Source organism: Megalops cyprinoides, chromosome 23 (assembly GCF_013368585.1).
Source record: "Megalops cyprinoides isolate fMegCyp1 chromosome 23, fMegCyp1.pri, whole genome shotgun sequence".
In the NCBI taxonomy this organism is placed as follows: Eukaryota; Metazoa; Chordata; class Actinopteri; order Elopiformes; family Megalopidae; genus Megalops; species Megalops cyprinoides.
In genome coordinates this window covers 1,130,878-1,153,088 of record NC_050605.1, presented here as the reverse complement: position 1 = coordinate 1,153,088, position 22,211 = coordinate 1,130,878, and the positions used below count along the sequence as shown (strand labels likewise).

The following is a 22,211-nucleotide window of genomic DNA, read 5'->3' as shown; positions in this document are numbered from 1 at the left end:
TTTTTCATACACCTTTGCCACCTTTTATTTTAAACAGGTACATTTTTTAGCATTTCACAATGGTTCTTCTGTATGAGATTATTGGTTTGGCTAATACTGAGGCCATGATTTTACTAAGAATGAATGTTATTCTGTTCCTGCAAGGATGCACCCATCTTAGACTCAACACAGAATAAGTGTAAATTAAGTAAGTAAACTGTGCAAAGAAATGTGCATATCTTCTGTTCAGTATGTCCAAATTAGACTGAATCCCCCTGTGGTTACCTGGGAATGGAATATTTGAAATACTTTTGGTTTCAGTTTTTTCATTTAGAAATCAGATGTGTCATGATCAGATTAGATGATTGCTAGTCATCCATGGCCCAGTGTCCAACTACCCAGTTTGTGTGTGTGGGTAAAGGTCAGCATGACACATATTTCCCAGTGACCTCAGCAACCTACAATGACCACATTACCTCAGCCAGACTCACACTGATGATATTGCAAATGTCTTAACTACAGTTACCATAGTATCACAGGCTGAACCATAGTGACAACAAAACCACAGTCTGATCCACAGTGACTGCACAGCCACACTCGGAACTACTGTGATTGCAATGGCACATTCTGAACCACAGTGACCATACTGCCACAATCTGAACTACAGTAACCAAGCTGCCACAATCTGAACAACAGTGACTGCACTGATACTATCTGAACACAGTGACCACACTGCCACAGTCTGAACCACAGTGACCACCTCAGTGACCTGTTTAGAGCTTTGAGACATGGTTTCACCCACACTATTGATATCATTCCAGGGGGGGCAGTGGAATTCACAGACAGGCCAGGCATGTGTGAGTGAGCTGCACTGTGCACTGCACCAGTGGTTTCACACGACCTTCTTATGAGACAATACCCACCAGGACCAGCAGGAGGTGCAGTTTATGCAGCACATCACTTCAGTCAGTTAGGCATCAAATGCTACAACTGTAAACATGATCAAAACTCTCTAAGCAGGGACCCAGAACAGCTCCAAGGCCAGGGAGATTTCCATTAAAGTAAGGGCTTACACCAATTTTAGAAGACAACATGTGATTTCCCGTCCCATAAACCCAGTGACTATTTTGACTATTTCACCAGTGAGTCCAGGAATAGGCTGCACTGAGATCAGCTGTGGACAGGTGCGGGAGGGAGAACTGTATTCAATAGTGACAACAGTAGGAGATCCATCAAACACTGTCTACCACCCACACTGAACAACCTCTTACAGGCGCGCCTCCTACACTAAAACCACTGAGTAACATCTTAAAGAAACGGCTCCCACATGTCAAATAAAATGAGAGACTGAACCCTGCAGAACCAGAGTTTGGTACCATTTAACAGACATTGATAGCAGTTAATTTACTGTAGCTTTAAAGCACACAAAGCTACATTAATGTCATACATTCAGGAGCCTCCTCATATTAGGTGGTTCTCTTTGTGTAGTCATTGTTATTCATGCTATACTGGCACAACAGAAATGTATATAAGGCTAATCCTTTAGTTTTAAATATTGTATTTTTCACAGTGCAGGAGGAAGTGCATCTCTGTTGGCACCTCACCTGTCCTACACTGACAGAAGAGCTCCTCCTACTTGTGCAGCCATGTTGTTTTTTTATTTTATTTTTGGTTTTTCTCATTGGTCAGGCTATTCTCTCGAGCCTGTCCTTGCTCAGGATTTGTCTCTGGTTTGTATCTGTTACAGTAAAAGATGCTCAGCTAAGAGTTAAGTCTTGTTTTAGGGTCTGAGGTCTGCATTGTGTTTTTGGTTTCATCATCCCAATGCCAATGATGTGTTTTGTTTGCTTTATAATTTGTTCTATTATGATCTGCATTTTGATAGCAGACATGGCCTGTTATAATATATATTAGAAGGGGTTAGTAAATTCAACACATTCTAGCAAAGGAGTCTGTTTTCAAGGTTTAGCTCTCAGTAGTTTTAATATTTTGCAGTCTGAATAAGAGTGTCTGCCAAAGGAATAAATATAAATGCAAATGCATATATATATATTGCATTATCTTTGGGATTTAGGAATTTAACCACTCTTTTTGGATATTAATTATCAATGGGATTATCAAGCTGCCCAAGACAGACAGCACCACAATTTCCAGTACAGACAATAGACAGCCTCACTGATCCCAGTGCTGAGATTGAGACAGCACCACTGTTCCCAGTGCAGAAAAGTATGACAGCACCACAGATCCCAATACAGACAAAACAGACAACGCCACTGGCTGCAGGATAGATGGTGAAAGACAGTGGCCACCAGATTTCAGGACAATTCTGTCCCATACAGAAGAAAGTTGTAACATTTTAAAATATGAAAATAGATTCTCTAAAACATCTTTGTGCTGGGAGTTTATGGATTTCACCAAGGGTAAAGAGGTGCATTGAAAATATTTACAAGTGTTGCTAAAATTTCTTCCCACTAATTGCTACATCCAGAGAAAAAAAGTATCAGCTGCAATGGGAAGTTCTAGTCTTGCAACCACAAGTCAAAGTGGGACAGTGCTGCTAGACCCTTCAGGAGGGCACTTCCCTCGAGCTGCTGCAGTAAAGATCTGTCAGTGTAAATGGCTAATGTATACAATGTAATCTGTATGATTCACCTTGGACAAGGATGTTGAGTGCATGAATGTCCCTGAAAAACAAGCTGCCTCAATATTGGCCAACAGGAGGTGATGAGGATCACAGTCCAGTGCCTCTCCCCCGAGGTCATCTGGAGCAAACCTCTCTGATTACACAGTTCACTCACAGTCTGTGCAAAGTGTGCAAGAGGGGCTATGGGTGCTGTACACTGATTAATTATGGTGATTCTGAGACGATATGCTAACATTATCACTGGAGCTCCAGGGGATGAATGAGATTGAGTCTGTGGGGCCCCAGCGATGACATGGGGCCACATGCCGCCTTGGAAAGGGACTGCCAATGATCATGACAGCGTTTGCACTGACCTGTGATGCAGGGGATATCACTGGCACCAGCTGTTGGCCCAAAGAAACTTTGGAACGAGGCCTCATGTCTCATGTATCAGGTGCCCTAGATCCTATTTCACAGGCATTAGCACTAAGTCACCAGGTCAAAAGCAAGCCATGGATCCAATGTTTGAAATATTGAGAAAGAGGAATCAGTACTTCAGAATGTGTTAGCTGATTTATATTTGAATGTGATGGGTGGCAGTGTGGCAAAGTGGTTACAGGGCCAGACCTGTAACCAGCAGTTTATAGATTCAGATCAGAGACATGACACTGCTGCTGTGCTCTTGACAATCTGTTTCAGTGAATGTTCAGCTGTATATATAGACAGCAACTGCTTTAGGGAATGTTCAGTTGTATATATGGTTAGTTACTGCTATAATGAATGTTCAGCTGTATTTATGGTCATGTAAAAGAGTAATCTTTGTACCACCTGTAAAAGAGTGAGTTTTGTAAGTATCCCTGTGTCAGGACTGCGGCATCTTAGCCGGTTGTTTTCTTTTCCCTGTCCACGTGCTTTTGTTTTTCCCTGTGTTTCAGCCCTGCCCTGCTCTCCGCCCTGTCACCGCCCACCAGATTACCTGACTGATTGCACCTGCCTGCCTGTGCACCTGCATCCCGTCTCCTCATCAGCCTTGCCCTATTTAGTCCTGCTCGTGTCATGTCTTGTTGCCAGTTTGTCTCAGTTTGCTGTGTCGCTACTCGCTGTTGTTTCTTCGTGTTTGCCTGCCGGTTCTGTTTCTTTGCCTGTTTTTCCTGACTTCGTTCCTCGTTCTTGCCCTGTGGTTTTGGTCGCCGTGTCTGCCCGGTTTTTGACTCTGCCTGCCCTGACTTCGTCTTGTGGATTTCCCGTTTGGATTAATAAACCCGTTTTTGGCATCCATCTCCTCTGTCTGCGCTTGAGTCCCTGCCTGAGTTCTGACACCCTGAATAAAAGTGTCTGCTAATGAGTGGAATGGAATACCTTTGCCAGCGTTGTATTCCAACATCACCATGTTTTAAGTTGTGCAAACAGTAGCACAATGGTTTTAAAGAAACATGAAAGTGGCTCGAGGTCAAAGGTCATGTACAACCCCCTCTGGTACAACTGACTACTGTCAAATAATAAAGTATTAGCATAAGCACGGTGACATCATGGATCTTTTTGCTTAGTCTGGTCATTATACAGCTGCAGGAGACAGATCCGTAGCTCACATCATTAAACTCTGACACATTTTAATAAAATAGCTTCCACCTCCCTCTCAGATCCCTGAGATGTCTATTAATGTCATGTGATTGGCTGTCATTCTACATCACCACGTCCCCACTTGTTAAGTCACAAGCTTTATTTTCTCCTCCATCCCACCAAAATTAAGTATTTTATTTGCCCCTTCACCCTTGACCCCAGAACAGAGAGGTCAAGAGTGTCCCATCCTGCCACTCATTCTGCCTTGACAGCACTCTCTTATCAATGTGCCCCAGGAGCAATGGCTGCATTGACACAGCACATAAAAGAACACTACTGTGTGAGTACCTATTTTGGGGGATCGGATACTTTCTCTGTTTCAGGAAGTGATGTTTCTATCATTAGAACAGTGACTCTCCGGCAGCCCCTCTTACTCCTGTCTCACGCCAAAGCTGAGCTCCTTTACCTCCACAAAGACAATGCTGGTGTTTCAACCGGTTTGATTCTGAATCGATATGATACACAAGTAACTGTCATACTAAACAATGTGAGAAAACACGGTAATATGTTAGATAATTGACGTAAGTACACACTGTGTGTGTGTCTGTGTCGGTGTCTGTCTGTGTTAAGGTGGTGGGTCGTACTTCTCTTCTTGCTTAAATTTGGACGGAGCGGTCTATAAACAAGTGTTTCTTATAGATTAAAATGAAAAACTCTCGAATATATTTCTTTATCTTTACGATATGTGTGGTACCGCCCCTGTTTTAAAGCCATACGCACTTCTTTGATATTTTCTGTGGGAAACGCCTTGCTCTCTTGAGGGACTGCCACCACAGGTCTGTACAGGAACTGCGGGGCGGAATCGCCTGTCCTATGAAATTCTGTGATCGCGTTGTGTTTAGTATTGACACCTAGCGGCTGCGCACTCCTCGCAGAGGTCATTGGGTGGATTGCAAAACCCACTTAAATATCGGATTGTGAGAGAGAAGTAGTGAAAATTCATACTGTTGGTACTGATCAGGAAGGAGCGACGTAAACTCGAGTTGTTTGAGTGGATGTATTCAATGGAAACAGATACGGCACAAAGGATACATTGTCATTAAATTGCTTCCCTAGACTTTTCACGCTTTAATGCCAGCTTCTTCTCTTCGCTATACCGCACCGGTTTGGCGTCTCACTCATTTGTCTAACCTTTTGATCTTTCGCTGCGTTTTGTGGAGCAACAGTAGCTGTAGACATTCATGATGAAGTTCAAGCCGAACCAGACGAGGACGTACGATGGCGAAGGTTTCAAGAAGCGGGCGGCGTGCTTGTGTTTCAGGAACGAACGTGAAGACGAGGTATGAGCGGCGAAATGTTATATAGCAGCGGGAAAGGAGATGGAATACTACCCGCTGTCTTTACTCGTGTCTGTATAGGGTGACATTTGGGAATTAATTCCAGCAGACGTCCGCAATATGTTCACCGGTCACTGGCATCCAGTGTTAACACTTTTGAGCACACGATATACACGAAATGTGTTTACTGTTGTGTTATCACAGATTTATTTATCATGGTTGTGTTTAATTGTACATGTGGACGCTTAAATGGAATCCAGGCTGTTGTCATTTTGTCTTTGTCATTGTTTGGAGTGTGCGTTCAAAGTGATAACCTGCAGCGACTGTGTAACGTACGGAGGCACAGGCGTAACGTAGCGGCCAGTTTGTCTAGAATGTCTTTGTGAATCGCCCGCAGCAATCCAGTTTGGGCTAGTTTGAAAAGCACAGGGGGACAAGGCGCTCTCTCTCAGATTTAATTTAACGTTGCATCGGCAGGAACCAATCTACAGATTTACGGCAATGTTGTGACAGTGATGTATTCTAAGGGCATGGAGTGGTAGATTTACGGCATATTGATAATTTTCATAGCATGCACCAGTTTGATATTAACTGACACCACTAGAAACTGCATTATTTCATGTAAAAATCATAATATGATGACTATATATGAACTGTGACCACTAGTATGTGACAGCCGTAGATACAACAGATAGGCCTATGATTTGAAGTACAAATTCCCATTTTAATGAGGTTTGCAGGCTGATAACGCTCACATTTCGTTTAGCTGTTGTTGAAATGACAATAGCAGTTAGTCTGCCAGGTTTACTTACACTTGGAATGTTCCATGTATTGGAATATAAATTGGAATGTATTGTGTGCCTTTCAGCTAGCGAATTCACGCAGACGAATATCAAGACTTAATGCACCCAGGAATTCACGTTATTGTAAACTGCGCAGTCCCCAGCATTGCCATACGGGGTGGTCAGTCTGTTTTTTGGCTATGTTTGACGTTTTATTGGCAATCGACAGTTTATGCACCCTTTTCACTTTTATTTTATCGCATATGATTATTTTGCGAAACAGGACGTTGTGTAGTGCTTTTTGTTAACCATACGGCAGAGTTTACGAATGGCTGGGTATTGAATCTGTGAGTCTGGGTTTGATCTGATATGAAGGCAAACACAGATTTAGATTAAGCGCGTACCAGAACAGTCAGGTCGTGCAGTCGCGATAACACACTGGAATGTAATGCACCTGTTTTTACCTGAATTGTTTTCTAGGAAATGTATAATCATAGACTAAGTTTATATAATTCAACACCAAAGTGTCTTTAAGGACAGATGGCGTTTATATGTACCAGAAACTGTTAGAGTCGTTGGCAGCAGTGTGGCATCGTCCATACTAGGAATTAGTATAAATTAGTTTTTTGTTTTACAAAAATGATAGTTTCATTCCTCTAACTATAATAAACCTCCTGAAGCACACTTTATCTTACGGCGTGGTGTCTCATTCAAGAATTTCCTTTTCCTGAGTTTGCTGAGGTGTACTTGAGCATGTAGTGGAGTCCCATTCAGCCTTGAAAATAAGGGGACATATTTAGGGGAGTTGTCTTCTGGCCTTTTGGCCCTCAGTGATAGAGGGAAATCCATGGTGTGGGTGGGGTGAGGGGTGGGCCTTTGACATACGGAAGATCCTATGTATACTGTTCCCTAGATGTTCCCCCAGTTCTCTTGTACAATATTTATACCACACATTCATCCTCTGTCTGCACACTGGTGGTGTTTACCAAATGCACACCTCCTCACACATCAGCCTGCAGAAGCACAGAGTAGCAGGACAGCATTCTGAAAGTACAGCAGACTGCTTAAAGCTCAGATGCCAAACTGCAAGGGTCAGCTTGAAAATAGGAAATATGTGTTTCTCTGAAAAACTGTGTCTTCTGACAAAAGTGAAGTATTAGAAAGTTATGTGTGGATGTACCTTTGGTGACAACAGGACAGGATGTGAGCAGCAGTGTGGCATAGCTGATTAAGAAACTCAAGGTGAAATCCCTGAAACTGCGAATTCGTCCCTTTGAGCAAGGGTTTACCAGCATTTCCTCATCAAATGTACAAATGGACAATGTTCAACCTATGTAGGTTGAGGATGGTGTCTGCTGAGCCAATAGAAAATGTAATTATTTCAGAGCACTTCCCTGTAAACAGTGGTTGACATTGGTTAAGATTGGCTTTGATTTTACAGTTGTTATTTGTAAGGGCAATGTCAGGTCCTGATACACACACTACACCTGCAATTCAAAGCCAGGCATCATTACTGGTGTTTCAGTGATAGCTTCCAAGTTTCCAGTCATGGTTCCGTGTGGCACCATGCCTGCAGAGAGATGGGCATGTTTTGTTTGTTGCCTTATTATTGGGAACAGGAATTAACTGTTAGTTAAGTCCTGGCTCACAATGAAGGCACCGTAGTAACCAGACTTTCACAGTTCCATTGTTCGTAATGAATAGGGGTGTGTTAGAATTCAGTGTTAGAGAGCATTGGTCATTGAAAAGGTAAGCTCTTGGGGTGAGTGGATGAAATTTTAATGTAGCCTGTTAACTCCTGAGCTCTCATACTAGTGAAATACTTGCGCTGTGCATTGGGACCGATGGTGCATTGAATTTAAGCCACGTTAAGCTTTTTCCTTATAATGGGCATCAATGGAGAGGAAAACGTTGTGAGATAACGACCATACTCCTCGGATTTCGGTTTTGATTTTTTGAGATGAAGAAGTGTTTCTGACAAGAGATGTCCGAGAGAAATTTGGCGATCATTGATCACAGTTTTGTAACATTAAGCCACATTAAGCGTTTTAGATGTCCCCTTGATATTCATGATATTGTAAATCTTGACTCCCACAATAGTCTACTAACGTTTGTTTGTAGAACTACAACACTTCACGTATTATTCATAATACCATTTTTCCATGTATTTCCATGGGCTTGGAAGCATTTGAGGTAGGTTGCGAATTGTAGTTGTTGTTGCCTGTTATCGCACTTAAAAACCCGCACATGGTTCGTTATGTTTTCATTAGCATTATTTAGCTTCTCATAGTTTTCAGTTAGCATTTGCTATATTTTTAACGTTAAATCGCTGTTACCTCAAAGCTAAAATTAGGTAGAATTTTTCCAATTTCTAATTAGGGTTGTGTTCTAATTAGGGTTGGGTATCGTCTGGGTTTTTTTTTTTCGATACTGGTGCTAAAGCGATACTTTTAAAACGGTACCGGTGCCTAAACCGATACTTTAAAAAAACACAAAACGATGGTGGACAAGAACGGCTTTTTTATTGCTAAGGCAAATTTGAACTTGAAATTGAATTATATATTAACTGTTAACAGTTTAAAATATACTTAATTATATAAATATAAATAATTACAAAATACTTAACAAATGTTCGCATTGTTAGCATATGTTTTCACTCTTTATTTTTTGTAGTCATGTGTTTCTATCTACCACATGGAAGCAGCATAGTGCTGTTGCTGTGATATCAACATGGCATAGATACGAGTGGCGTTTTTTTCCGACAGAAGCATTTCATATGGCCTCGGAAAACTGCGGGTGTGCTCCCACATCAGATATGACTAAAGAGAAAAAAAATACGGGAAGAAACCTACCGCCCTAATAACCCTTTCGAACGTAACTTATTTTTTATGCTATGTTGCACTTGTTACCTATTTGAACCTGTGGTTCGTTGTGTTTTCATTAGCGTTATAAGCTTCTCGCAGTTTTCAGTTAGCATTTGCTATATTTTTAGAGTTAAATCGCTGTTTCCTCAAAACTAAAATTGGCTAGAATTTCTCCAATCTAGTGTTCTAATCGCACCGGTTTTAGCATACGCGCTTAACTGCAAATCACACCTGTGTGACCGTTCGCGCAAAAGGGTTAAGTGGCACCAAAATCTGCGTTGCGATTTGGTCCGGTAGATAACGGTCATATAGAAACCAGCACCAGGTTTCTGTGCCCACCCCTAGTTCTAATCACACCGGTATGAACGCCGTTGGCGCGCGAATGAGTATGTACTTCCGTTTATGCAGAGGACGTCAGTTGAGGAGTAGTGATGTGCCGGTCACGAACGAGTCAGCTCAATGAGCCGGCTCCTTCACGTGAACGATAGGAGCCGGCTCCCGTCTGAGAGCCGATTTTTTTCTTTTCTTTTTTGTTAATTAATACAAAACAGAATAATAGGATGATCTTTTCGCCACACTGCTCAGCCACAGGCAGTACATGCACTGACCAGATGCACTGTGTTTAGTGTTTATAGCAAAACGCTAATTTACAACGTTCAATATAAATAAAACGTTCAATACACGTGTATAATAGTGTATAACGTGTATAACACGTGTATAATATTTTTACATGAATGTTTTTATACCATACCTAATGTAAAATAATGGTTTTCTGGAAATTATTAGGTTTAGTATAATTACATTGAATAATTTAAGTGATATACGTGCACACATACCAATCATAGGTCATTGCTAAATTTGGCTGAATTACAGTATAAAAGTCAAAAGTGGTACTAAATGAAGAGCCGTTTGGGAGCCGAAAGAGCCGGCTCTTATTGCTGAGCTGAGCCAAATGATTCCCATCACTATTGAGTAGGCGGTCCTTCAATGTGGCCCAGGACGCATTTGCTTTCACACGGCTAAAAGAATGTGGCCATATGCAGCCCAGACCACCTCTGAATGTAGTCTGTGAGATCAGATCTCAATGCGTCCTAAATGCGTCTTTGGTGTGTTCACACCTGTACTTGCCGCTGTCCACTTGTGATCGGATCACCCAAGACGCATGTTAATACCAGGTGTGAACAGGGCCTTAGTCTGTTCTTTTCCTAATTTTTTTTTTCTTTCCAAAATGTGATATAAGGTGAGGATGGTAAATAATTTGCCTTTTGCTTTTTACACTGTGGTACAGAGTGTTTTATCTTGTAAGTGCCCATTTTATTATGTGTTGTTAGTTCTTCTCTGAAGATGTCTAGTGAATGCTTCCCTTTCCTCCATCCTTTAGTGTGTGCATCTTTTCTTCAAAACTGAGACAAAGGATTTCAGTAAGGATGACTGGCGAGTCCATGAAATAGTCATTAAGTAGAGAGAATGCTCCATAGCGCAGTTTGCTTTGTTTGGCTTAACTATTGTAGCAGCCCAGCACAGCACTCAGTCATACCAACCACAGAGACATAGCAGCTTGCTAACCCTCCACAGCTGGTATTTCACCAAAGTGCAAATAGGAATTTCCTTACACCTGGGGGTTTCAGAGGCTCTTATTTTGACACTGAAGCTCCTCTCCCCAGCGCTGAGGTCAGGTTCATTTTTTTGTCATGTTAACAGCATTTAACTTTATCTTGCTAACAAAACTGCACATTGAAAAAAGTACATAACAGAACTAGTTTAATCTGGGCTGATTTAGAGACCGTACATGTAAATATTTCTATGAACTTGTACAAATTTTTCCATTTAGTCCCTCTGAGGGGAAGTAGTTTGTTTGAACAGGGCAAGTCCTTGCTCTTGTTGAGAGTGCATGTCTATGAGCACATATGTGAAGTTGTTTCTAATTTTAATACAGAGTTTGAAACTAGTTGAAGCATGTGATTAGCTGTTAGTTTGAAAGAGTCTTTGCTCCTTATGGAAACAGTAGTAGCCAAAGAGAGTGAGTGCTGGTTGTCGGCTGATATGAGGCAAGCTGTAGAGCTGGAGCAGCAGATCATGGCAGTGCAGGGTGGTGGAGCCGCTTGGAGTTCTCTGAGCTCTATGGCTGACGGCAGTGGAGCTGAGAGCTTGTTCCACATGGAAGGCCTTGCCTTCACTGTTCACTGTTTCTCCGTCTCCCTGAAGGCTGTCTCATGCTATGTCCCATATTGGGCTGAGATGTGAGGCACACTTCCTCAGGGTGGGGGCCCTGTCTGCTATCAGGGCACTGCACCTGCCCTTGCTGCCAAGCTCAGCTACAGGGTATTTCTATGGAGTTTCTATTATACAAAACGTTTGCATGTTCTACAGCAGGATCGCATATTCTACAATTCTTTCTGAAACTCTCTATTTCACGTAAACAGACATTCTGCCGCTGTAACTCCAGCTGGCTGCTGGATGCCTGGCTGCCATACTGGCTCAGAGCTGTATGGTGAGATTAAGTATTAGCCTGTTAGGTTAGTGTTGGGACCAGAAGTGTGGTCAGTAGTGGATAAATATTAGCATGTTAGGTTAGTGTTTGGACCAGAATTGTGGTGAATCATGGTTAAATGTAAGCCTGTTAGGTTAGTGTTGGGACCAGAATGATGACTACTGTCCCTGCTATTGTAGCCACTGAGTTCCTGTCATGTTCTCTGTGCTGTCATTATGCCTAGTGAGTTCCCCTTACGTATTCTCCATGCTGTTGTTATGAATAGTGCATTCCCCTGTCATATTCTGTTCTCCAGAAAGGAGGTGTTTATCTTCCAGCGTCTGACAGGGGTTGTGGAAGGGAGTGGACTGTGCATTCTGGCAGTGACTTTCCTCTGTTGCACAACAGTTTGTGCAGAGAAAATGTCTTAGAAATGTGTATTTTCCCAGGCAGTAAACAGAGGTGAATGAGCTCTTGACCATGTCTGTTTTGATAGAGACCTTATTACTTGCAGTTTGAGTTTGATGCACAGCCTCTTGAATTGGAGATGACACAAGTGGCATCAGTCCATGCAGGGCACCAGTGACTCACTTCCTTGGTACCAACACACCCCAGTGTCTTCTGTTTCTTAAAGGCTTAAAACAATGATTTCACCACCAAGACCCTCCTTGTGTCTGTCCCCCTCTGAAAACTCCACATTACATTACATTACATTACATTACATCATTTAGCAGATGCTCTTACCCAGAGCAACTCCCAAATAAGTGCATCGCTATGCTAAGAGTAGTTATAGATCTACTGAGTCAAACCATAGGACTGGAAATGCAGGTATGTGTGCCTAACTGTACGTTCACACCGGGAGCGGCGAGAGTGTCAAAATTCGCTCTGGCCACCCTGCCAAGAACGCTGTCAAAGAAGTGGACGCTCTGACGTGGATGAAATGGGCGGCTACAAGTTCCTTTGGAATGCTTGGGCTTGCAGATGTTATTTAAAGGGGCCGTAAAGCAAACAAATGTGTCAACTGCTATCTTTGTGCTGACTGACCACAAGTAGGGTAGTTAACCTCATGAAATCTTTTAAATGTTAAGGTAAGAAATTGATTGATGAAGGAAATAAATGAACAATTATAATTACATGTTTGGTAACAAAATAAACTAATGAAATAAACTAATTAAAAGCCATTTGTGTGGTGTGACTTTTGTATTGATGCTAAATGCTAAGTCAAATTTCAACATGCAGTTTATAAGACACGTTTACTAGCCTTGGTCTTTAGTTAACATTAACGTTAATTTGTGTGTAGCCTACATTAATTAAACCTCTCCTCCATTGTGCTTGGGAACTAATGTTTGGTGGGAACAAAAGTTTACACCGTTGTGCTCTTTATAATTCTGAAGAGCAGAGCACTTCTGTTCCGATTGGTTGCCGCCGAACTGCGTCATAGCTCATTACCATAAAGTTGCCCAGACTTCAACTTTATTCTGATGCCCAGACCGCCCAAGACGCACCGCCAACGGTCATGCTGCTGCTCGCCACCGAGAGATGCTGGCTCACATAGAAAATGAATGGCTTCCGGTTGCTTTGACGCTCTCGCCACTCCCGGTGTGAACGTAGGATTAAGAACAGAGCTGAAACATGAAACTCCAACTTTTCTTTTCAAAAAAGAAGCTCCCATTTTTGGCTCATGTAGTGCAGTTACGCAAACCAGATTTGAATTTCAGGAAGAGCATGACTGTTGAACACGTAAGGTGCTTAAATCCAACTATATGAATGGATGGGGTGTAAAGTGTGAGCTGTGTCAGTGGCTGTGGAAATGGGTATGTAGGTGAATCCATAAAGACAGCTCCCAGTCCCACCCCCCTCAAACCATGCTTGAAATTGGGTAGGACACACACCTGTTGTCTGTTAGTTAGCCACTGTTATTTTGGGGTTAACTAGCTAGCACATTGAATACTTATAGTTATCAGAAAACTGGCCTGATTTAGTCAACTATGTGATGTTTGGTAACTTTCCATTAATCTTGTACTGGTATTTGTAGACATAGCTAGCTAGCTAAATTGGCAAAGAATGATAATTGTATATATAGATAATATTATCTTGATGTTAGCTTCAATGCTTTGTTTGTGTAATATGTGTTATTATTTTTCATCTGAAGTAATGCTACCTAATTTGCCAGTCAGTGTGCTGCAGCTGTGGCAGAGGAGAGAACGGTGGGCGCAAGGTTACTGTGGTGATCTGGTGGATATTCACTGGGATCACAACGCGCACCAAACCGAACATCCTGTACCGAATGGTACGGTACAAATACGTGTACCATTACACCCCTAAATGGTATGATGATTTTGTGCTTTATATGTGTTATAGTGTTAATTGTGAAATGAAAAATGAGTTTTGTTGCATTAATAACGTAATGAGAGCTAAACAGGCTGCACCTGCAGCGGTGGCAGCGGGTTGGGGGGTTGTCGACACAAGACTGTGGATGTTAGTATCACGGTTTAGGTCTTCAGCGGTCTTTCAGTCTTTCAGCGGTTTCAGAACCGTTACACCCCTAGTGTGTAGGGTTATCTCTGTTTGGCTCTCTAAGCACAAACAGATGCTCATGTAAGTGTCTGCTCATCAGCTTATTGTGTGCAAGTACATTGTGTAACCCCTATGGATTTCAATAGAGTAGAGCGTAGAATAAGCAAGTTTTTTTTTTTCCCCAACCCAAGACTTTTCTTGGAGACGTGCGTTTAAATGAGCTCCTGACTTTTGTTGTGAAACAGTACAGAACAGTCTTGAAATCTCAAATATCTTCATCTAGCTATACTACTAAGCTTACCTTCTACCAACAAGTGAATTTTCAATCTTGAAGAGAGACGGTTTTGTCGAGTTTAATAACTCCGGTGAGTGAAGCATGTTTCGGCTAGTTCAGTTAGCTTCTTGCTAGCCACTTAGGGGGAAGAGATTAACGTAACATCTACTTGCTTTTAAAAGATATTTTTCATAAAAAAAAAAAAACAATCAGAGTATGGGAATGCTTAATGTTTATAACCAACTTTGGTACATGGTATCATATTTATGAGAATGTTCAGTGTCTTTTACAACAGTGTCAATACTTCCACTTTGAAACACGCCATGCCATTGTATTAATGTTAAGAGATGGCCTGCTAGTGCAGCATGTTGGCTTGGCCAGCGGAATAGTGAACTGCATTTTGAGCAAGGAAAGATACATGACTTTTATTTTGTTTACATTAAGCTAATTGGTTTAAGTGAATTAGTAATTATTAATGGGTTGTAATATAAATGCCTGGTAGATGCAATGATTTTGAGTTTCACATGTATATTTTGTTAAGTTAAAAAGGGATCATGTAATTTCAGTTCATGTTAATATGAAGCATATTAAAATGATGTCTTATAAGGTTAAAAAGAGATGCTGTAGTAAGAAAAGAGTGTAAAACAGACAAACACTTTCATTAGTGGTGTTAAAGCCTTTATTATTGTTGTATTGTTTTATGCAGTCCATCTTGTATTGCAGATACATGGTTAAAAATAATTAGCAATCTGTTGCTTATTTTACAACACTGATGGTTGCTGTGATGTAAGCCATTCATCTCACTGTAATCTAGGTGCAGCCTTAGTTACTGGTTGCACTGATTGTAAGATGGTCTGAATGAAAGAAAAGAAGTTAATGAGATCTCATGTTAGAAACAGAAAAGAGAACAGAACACTTATTTCTTCTGCACTTTGTGTAGATTGGTTTTTTGAATTATCAGAAAGGAATCTGGATTTGAGATGGTGAGCCCAGCCCAGTGAGACTGCGGATGATCGTGAAAGTGGTGTGGCCAGCCGCGAGATCTGTCCCAGAAGAAACCTGATCTGCTTGACTTGTTTATTGAAACACCAGATAAGAGCTTCCATACTGTTCTTCCACACAGATAGATATATTAACAGTAGTACATCCAGTCCACACACAGGAAAGGGACTGAATTGGTTTTTTTTGGAATCGGTACAGACACATGTTCAAGGAACTGAATTTTGTTGGGATCAATACGCACATACACATCCGAGCTGATTACTCTTCGAACATACATATACATACAAAGATAAGAGACTGAATTTAAAAAGGAGGTTTCACTAATTTCCATGTTTATTTGTGTTTTTTGAAGAGCTCTTCCTTTTTATCTCATTTTTTATACAAAGTTGAATGCTGTATATGTTCATTGTGGTTGCAAAGCAATAAATTTGTCAACTGTTCAACTCATTCCCACTTCTAGTAAGCATACCTCTCTCTCTTGATCCTAGGTAGATGTTTGTGCTTTATTTTAAAGGTCCAGGACTACAAGTGCTACAATTGCTATATTGTAATCCTTAACCATAGTGACAGCTCGCTCACACCTGATAGATGCAGGTTTTACTGGAGCAGATGTGCACAGTTGTGTGCAGGTGAGGACAGCAGCAAGCCCAGAATGACTGTCATTTCATCAGTCTAACCAAACCTCTCTAAAGCACAGAGTTGGCTTGTCCCCAGTGTGTTGTGAGAGTGACATTATGGAGTCATAGACTAGGAGAGAAGCACTGCACATGTAGCAGCCTCACATTAGCCAAGTGAAGACAAGCAGAATTCTTTGTCCTCTCCATCTACAACCTCTCTCTCTCTCTTTGTACCCTTTTCCCCTCACTCTCCTCTCTCTCCCACAGTCTGTGTCTCTCTCTCTCTTTCTTGTTCCCTCATTGCGGATAGAGCTGTAACAATTCCAAGGGTTGCTGTATAATTAATTGTCTCAGAAATAATTGCGATTAACAATATAATTGTCTCTCTTGGTCAAATTTAAAGAATATTTATTTATTATTTTTCAAACAAGTTAAAGTTTTTAATGAATCCCATGGTATATCTTTTGGTTATTTCACTGTTATGTGACCCAGATAATTTAATAACACAAGTATACAGCCTATGAAGTAAACCACGCCTCTTTATTATCATAAGATCATATCATCTTTTGCTTAAATGAACATAAAATTGACAATAGAACATTTGTCCTCATTAAATAAAAACAACGCATCACTCATTAACATAAAAACAGATTAAATTACAACCTCATTTCCAAAAAAGTTGGGACACTGTGTAAAATGTAAATAAAAACACAACGCAATGATTTGCAAATTGCACAAACCCATATTTTATTCACAACAGAACATAGAAAACATAACAAATGTTTAAACTGAGACAGTGTACTGTTTTATGAAAAAAAAAAAAGTTAATTTTGAATTTGACGGTTGCAACATGTCTCAAAAAAGTTGGGACAGGGCCATGTTTACCACTGTGTAGCATCTCCTCTTCTTTTAACAACAGCTTGTATATGTTTGGGAAGTGAAGAGATGAGTTTTGAGTGGAATGTTGTCCCATTCTTGCCTGATATAGGATTCCAGCTGCTCAACTGTCCAGGGTCTTCTTTGCCGTATTTTTCGCTTCATGATGCGCCAAATATTTTCAATTGGTGAAAGGTCTGAACTGCAGGCAGGCCAGTTCAGCACCCGGATTCTTCTGCTATGAAGCCATGCCGTTGTAGGACGTGCGGTATGTGGTTTGGCATTGTCTTGCTGAAATATGCAAGGCCTTCCCTGAAAAAGATGTCATCTGGATGGAAGCATATGTTGCTCTAAAACCTGTATATACCTCTCAGCATTGATGGTGCCTTTCCAGATGTGCAAGCTGCCCATGCCATATGCACTAATGCATCCCCATAACATCAGAGAAGGTGGCTTTTGAACTGAGCGCTGATAACAAGTCGGATAGTCCTTCTCCTCTTCAGTCCGGAGAACACGGCGTCCATGTTTTCCAAAAAGAACTTAAAATTTGGACCCGTCTGACCACAGAACAGTTTTCCACTTTGCCTCAGTCCATTTTAAATGAGCTTTGGCCCAGAGAAGAAGGCGGTGTTTCTGGATCATGTTCATATATGGCTTCCTCTTTGCATGGTACAGCTTTAATCTGCATTTGTGGATGGCACGGTGAACTGTGTTTAATGACAGTGGTTTTTTGAAGTGTTCCTGAGCCCATGCAGTGATATCCGTTACAGAAGCCGGCCTGTTTTTGATGCAGTGCCGTCTGAGGGCCTGAAGATCACGGGCATCCAGTATTGCTTTTCGCCCTTGTCCCTTATGCACAGAGATTTCTCCAGATTCTTTGAATCTTTTTATGATATTATGTACTGTAGATGATGAGATGTTGAAATTCTTTGCAACTTTACGCTGTGGAACATTATTCTGAAATTGTTTCACTACTTGCCTGGGCAGTTTTTCACTGGTCGGTGAACCTCTGGCCATCTTTACTTCTGAGAGACTCTGCTACTATAAGATGCTCTTTCTTTACCCAATCATGTTACTAGCCTGTTGCCAATTAATCCAATTAGTTTTAAAATGTTCCTTCAGTTGTTTCTTGTTAGTATTATTTACTTTTCCAGCCTTTTGTTGCCCCTGTCCCAACTTTTTTGAGACATGTTGCTGGCATTAAATTCCAAATGAGCTAATTTTTTTCATAAAATAATTAAATGTCTCACTTTAAACATTTTATATGTTGTCTATACTCTGTTGAGAATAAAATATGGGTTTATATGATTTGCAAATCATTGCATTCTGTTTTTATTTACATTTTACACAGCGTCCCAACTTTTTTGGAAATGAGGTTGTAAATTAGGAGTATAAAAAAATAGTCATCACTATTGGCAAAACTACGTGGCAAAATGGTCATCACCGCATCTTCCCTTCTGGTTTGGCTTGAATTCAAAATTATCCCAGAAAGATGAAGTCATGTTACGTTTTGAAATAAGCTCCATATCGTGTCATTTATTCTGCCCCTTCCTCTACCAAATGTAGGCCACTGTACATTTGCTGAATCTGGTGTCGAACTGATGCTGTAGCTGACAGCAGGCTGACAGTCTAATCCCTCCCCAGATGACCGATTGTCCAATCGTGGTTTAGCTGAACTCAGTTGGGCTTGCAGACTCCCCAGATTTTGTCAGGACCAACGGGCCAGTGTGAAGTGATTTTTTTTTTTTTACCAACACTAAATGAAAACTTTACCAACACTAAGTGAAAACCAAACGTGTATCAGTTTAATGTTATGGGCATTTCACAAAGATACAACACTGCTTCTCACGAACCTGCCCAATTCTGTTTGGATTTTTAACATTCGAAAGCCAACTTGACTTTGCAACTGTAAATCAATGCAGGTGGGGCATCCTCTAATAGGACAGCTACTGTTCTGTAGCGCTACAGGTGCATGCGGGCATTGGAAATGTGTTTGATGGATGCAAACAAAAGTGTGACCATGCTTTGACCCATCTTATTAAAAAAATGCTTTAACCGCAGTTCAACAAAGAAACCGCGATCACATCAAAAAATCGCAGTTAGACAATTATGAAATAATTGCTACAGGCCTAATTGCAGAGGTTGACTTGGCCCCAAGCATGAGCTTCGCTGTAATGCAGCCAGGTAGAAAAAGGGGTGGATCCACTTGAGTCCTGAATCTGTGCGCTCTGGTGTTTCAGTTGGGAGATTATTTTTTCACTGCTTTCTCAAGCTGCTTTGAAGTGAGTGACCACTCATACATACGTACTCACACACACGTACACAATGTGAGACTAGTGCCAGTAGACACCCTAGAGGGTAAGGTCCATATGGTGGGGGTGTACTCGCTAGTGCAGTTTGAAGGTGAGCCCCTTGGTGCAGCTGGGATATGGGTGCCCTGTGGAGCAACTTAGCTGATGGGACTCTCTCTTCCTGCAGGTGTTGTTGGTGAGCAGCAGTCGCCATCCAGACCAGTGGATCGTACCTGGTGGAGGGCTGGAGCCAGAGGAGGAGCCATGTGGAGCAGCAGTGCGAGAGGTGTATGAGGAAGTGAGCATGTCATCATTATCATCTTCATCACCCCTCTCAAACCCTTCCAATCACTGATGTATTATCTGTCAGGAGGAGCACATTGTGAGGATATGCATAACTGCGAGGATGCACTGCTGCATAACACTTTATAATAATGTTGAGCTCAAACTAACAGTGGTTACTGCAGATTTAGTTTGAAGTCGGTGAGCAAACAGGAAGCCTAAAATTACATAGCACCACGTCACATCATAGTCATGTTTGCTCTTAAATGGCAAATGGCAGAATTTTACATTTTGCACTTTGCATTGAAGAAGACCACAACAAGCTTGTTGCACTGGAATGCAGTGGTTCATACACTGACTTGGCAGCACAAGGAAACTGCCAAGTTTGTGTTCCCATCCTGAGCTTCACGGGCACACATTCAGGTTTGGTAGGTGTACCATCACCCACATATCAGAGGCAATATTCTGGGTCAAATGTGGGTGTCACACTGGCCTAGTGTTACCTGTCAGAATCATTTTTTTCTGCACAAACAGAAAGTCATGAGTCTGAAGCTCTCCCTCAGGGAAACTTCCTGGCAGCTGCTTTAGACAATTTAGTGTAACTAGGATTTATTACTACCTTGTGAAGGAGAAACTTCACCTGTTCCCCAAAACTAATAGCTGTTTGTTAATTGTTTAAATGTCTAAATATTGCTGTCTTTCAGTGTTCAGCCTTGTGAGTAATTGAATTCATTTCACATCAGATACACCGAACCAGTTAATTGTTTCATTGTTTATTTTGTCAATTTATAATTGTCTGTCTGTAAGTCAGCCATTGGATAGTGAACATCACCTGGCTAAACAAGCCTATTAAATACAGGTGTATGGCTGCATAGCCAAGAAGACTGAACTGGTTTGGCTGGGTGCTCTGGCTGGTTCTTTTTGTTTGTTATGTATTTTTTAAATAAATTATTGGTTGTTAAGTATTTGCTCCCTCCCTTTCATTTTTTTGTGAGAAGTGTTGGCCAGCTGCTCCATATCATCTACAGCAGATGCAGGTAGATGTAGGTCATTTGTTCTTCTCTCCTCAGTCTGTCCTCTGTCTCCCTCTGTGACTCCGCTGTCCCCCTGTAAAAGATGTGATAGAAGACTCCTAACTCTCTCCTGTCTCTTCCTGTTCAGGCGGGGGTGAAAGGCAAGCTGGGCCGGCTGTTGGGAGTGTTTGAGGTGAGTTCCTCCATTTGCACTCTGCTTAGGCATGTACTGTCACCTTGAAGACTGTGTTTAAAATGTTTCTCTTGCCCTCCAAAGCAAAACCAGGACAGGAAGCACCGTACGTATGTGTTTGTCCTGACCGTGACTGAGACACTGGAGGACTGGGAGGACTCAGTCAACATTGGTAAGCTTCCTTATGTCCAATCATCTTCCTGCTGTTTATCATTGGATCTGCATTTCAATTAATCTGCACTTCAAATATTCTACAGCTCCCAGCATTTGAATAACTTGCTTCTTTCCCTGTGGATGAAACTGCAGTTCTTTCTGTTTTAATAACTCTCTCAAAGTGATCTGTTTACTCACTGTCTCAGGCAGGGAAATAAGTAAAATACATGATTTGTTCCTTTAATCAGGGATATTTGTCCCATTAATATTGATTCAATGCAGATTCTGATTCTGCAGAAATGATTCTACATTTATTTAACATGCATTTCACTACTGAGTAATTAAGTGATATTATTGCAAGTTTTCAAATAATTGAACATTTGGTCTCATCCAAATAATTTTTTGCATATGTAGATCTTATGAAGTAACGTGTTTAATGGAATGAGCAGACTTTCAGACAAATGTTTCAGTGAACTCTGATTTTTTTTCTGTTAAGACCACTTAGTTTGGGTAATTTTAGCCTGGGATTAATAAAATGTTGTAGTTAAATAAGCTTGTTCTTGTTAACATCGAAGATACTGGTAAGTTTCAGAGAGTGGATGGAAGAAGCTGTTTGGTTGTGTATTAGTGAGAAATTATTGGTGGGATAATGGCTTTAGAAGCCCCATTAAGCCCCTTCATGAAGCTTGATGGTGTAATAAATAGGAGGTCACATAACACCCAGTTCTGGTGCAGGGGTGGCTCAATATTATTGATTTATACAGATGGGTCTGTGTTGAATTCAGTATCCATTACTACTGACCATAGATTGCATCAAGAGTAATCTGGGTTTTCAGCCTTTATCACTCTGCCACCCTGTGCCCTGCTGCCCCACTTTGTTTCTTCTGAGCATGCTCTTAGTGTGTCCCCCTCCCACCCCCTCTGGTAGCCTAAGGATTAAGGAATGTCTGCAATGCCACTTGTAGAGGGCAGGATTTCTCTCCCCCCACAGAGTAACGTGTGGAAAAGGAGCCTTTAAGACAGAGAAGTTAGACAGATTTGTAAAGCTGGCCTGTAAATCCAACAGGGTCTGGACACCGCCCAAGAAAATGCCCCCCCCCCCCCCCCCAAAATAGCCCTGGTATGGAGGCAGTATGTTACTGCAGAGGAGACATGAGGTGAAATGCGACCGTGCCACTGTAAATGTGAACCGTCAACACATGGTGTGAACAGGTGCTCATAAATCAGTTTACTTTCCACTGTGCTACTGGAGGAGCCCCTAAATTAGACTTTGTCTTACAACCATAAATAATTTGATAATTATCAGAGGCATGATATATTTGGACACTGCTGACAGAATCGTAAATAGTTTATCATGGGTAGCCCTGTGGAATCATGG

General features: G+C 41.4%; 1 protein-coding gene across 1 annotated transcript in view; it reads left to right on the top strand.

Moving 5' to 3' along the window:
* Nucleotides 1-5,049: 5,049 nt before the first annotated feature.
* LOC118770454 (diphosphoinositol polyphosphate phosphohydrolase 3-beta-like) overlaps nucleotides 5,050-22,211 on the top strand; it is a 35,327-nt gene continuing 18,165 nt past the window's right edge. The window contains exons 1-4 of the mRNA XM_036518122.1: nucleotides 5,050-5,502; nucleotides 19,380-19,490; nucleotides 20,636-20,680; nucleotides 20,765-20,852. Coding sequence (XP_036374015.1) covers nucleotides 5,404-5,502; nucleotides 19,380-19,490; nucleotides 20,636-20,680; nucleotides 20,765-20,852 — 343 coding nt within the window. The 5' untranslated portion in view covers nucleotides 5,050-5,403. The remainder of the gene's footprint in view (nucleotides 5,503-19,379; nucleotides 19,491-20,635; nucleotides 20,681-20,764; nucleotides 20,853-22,211) is intronic.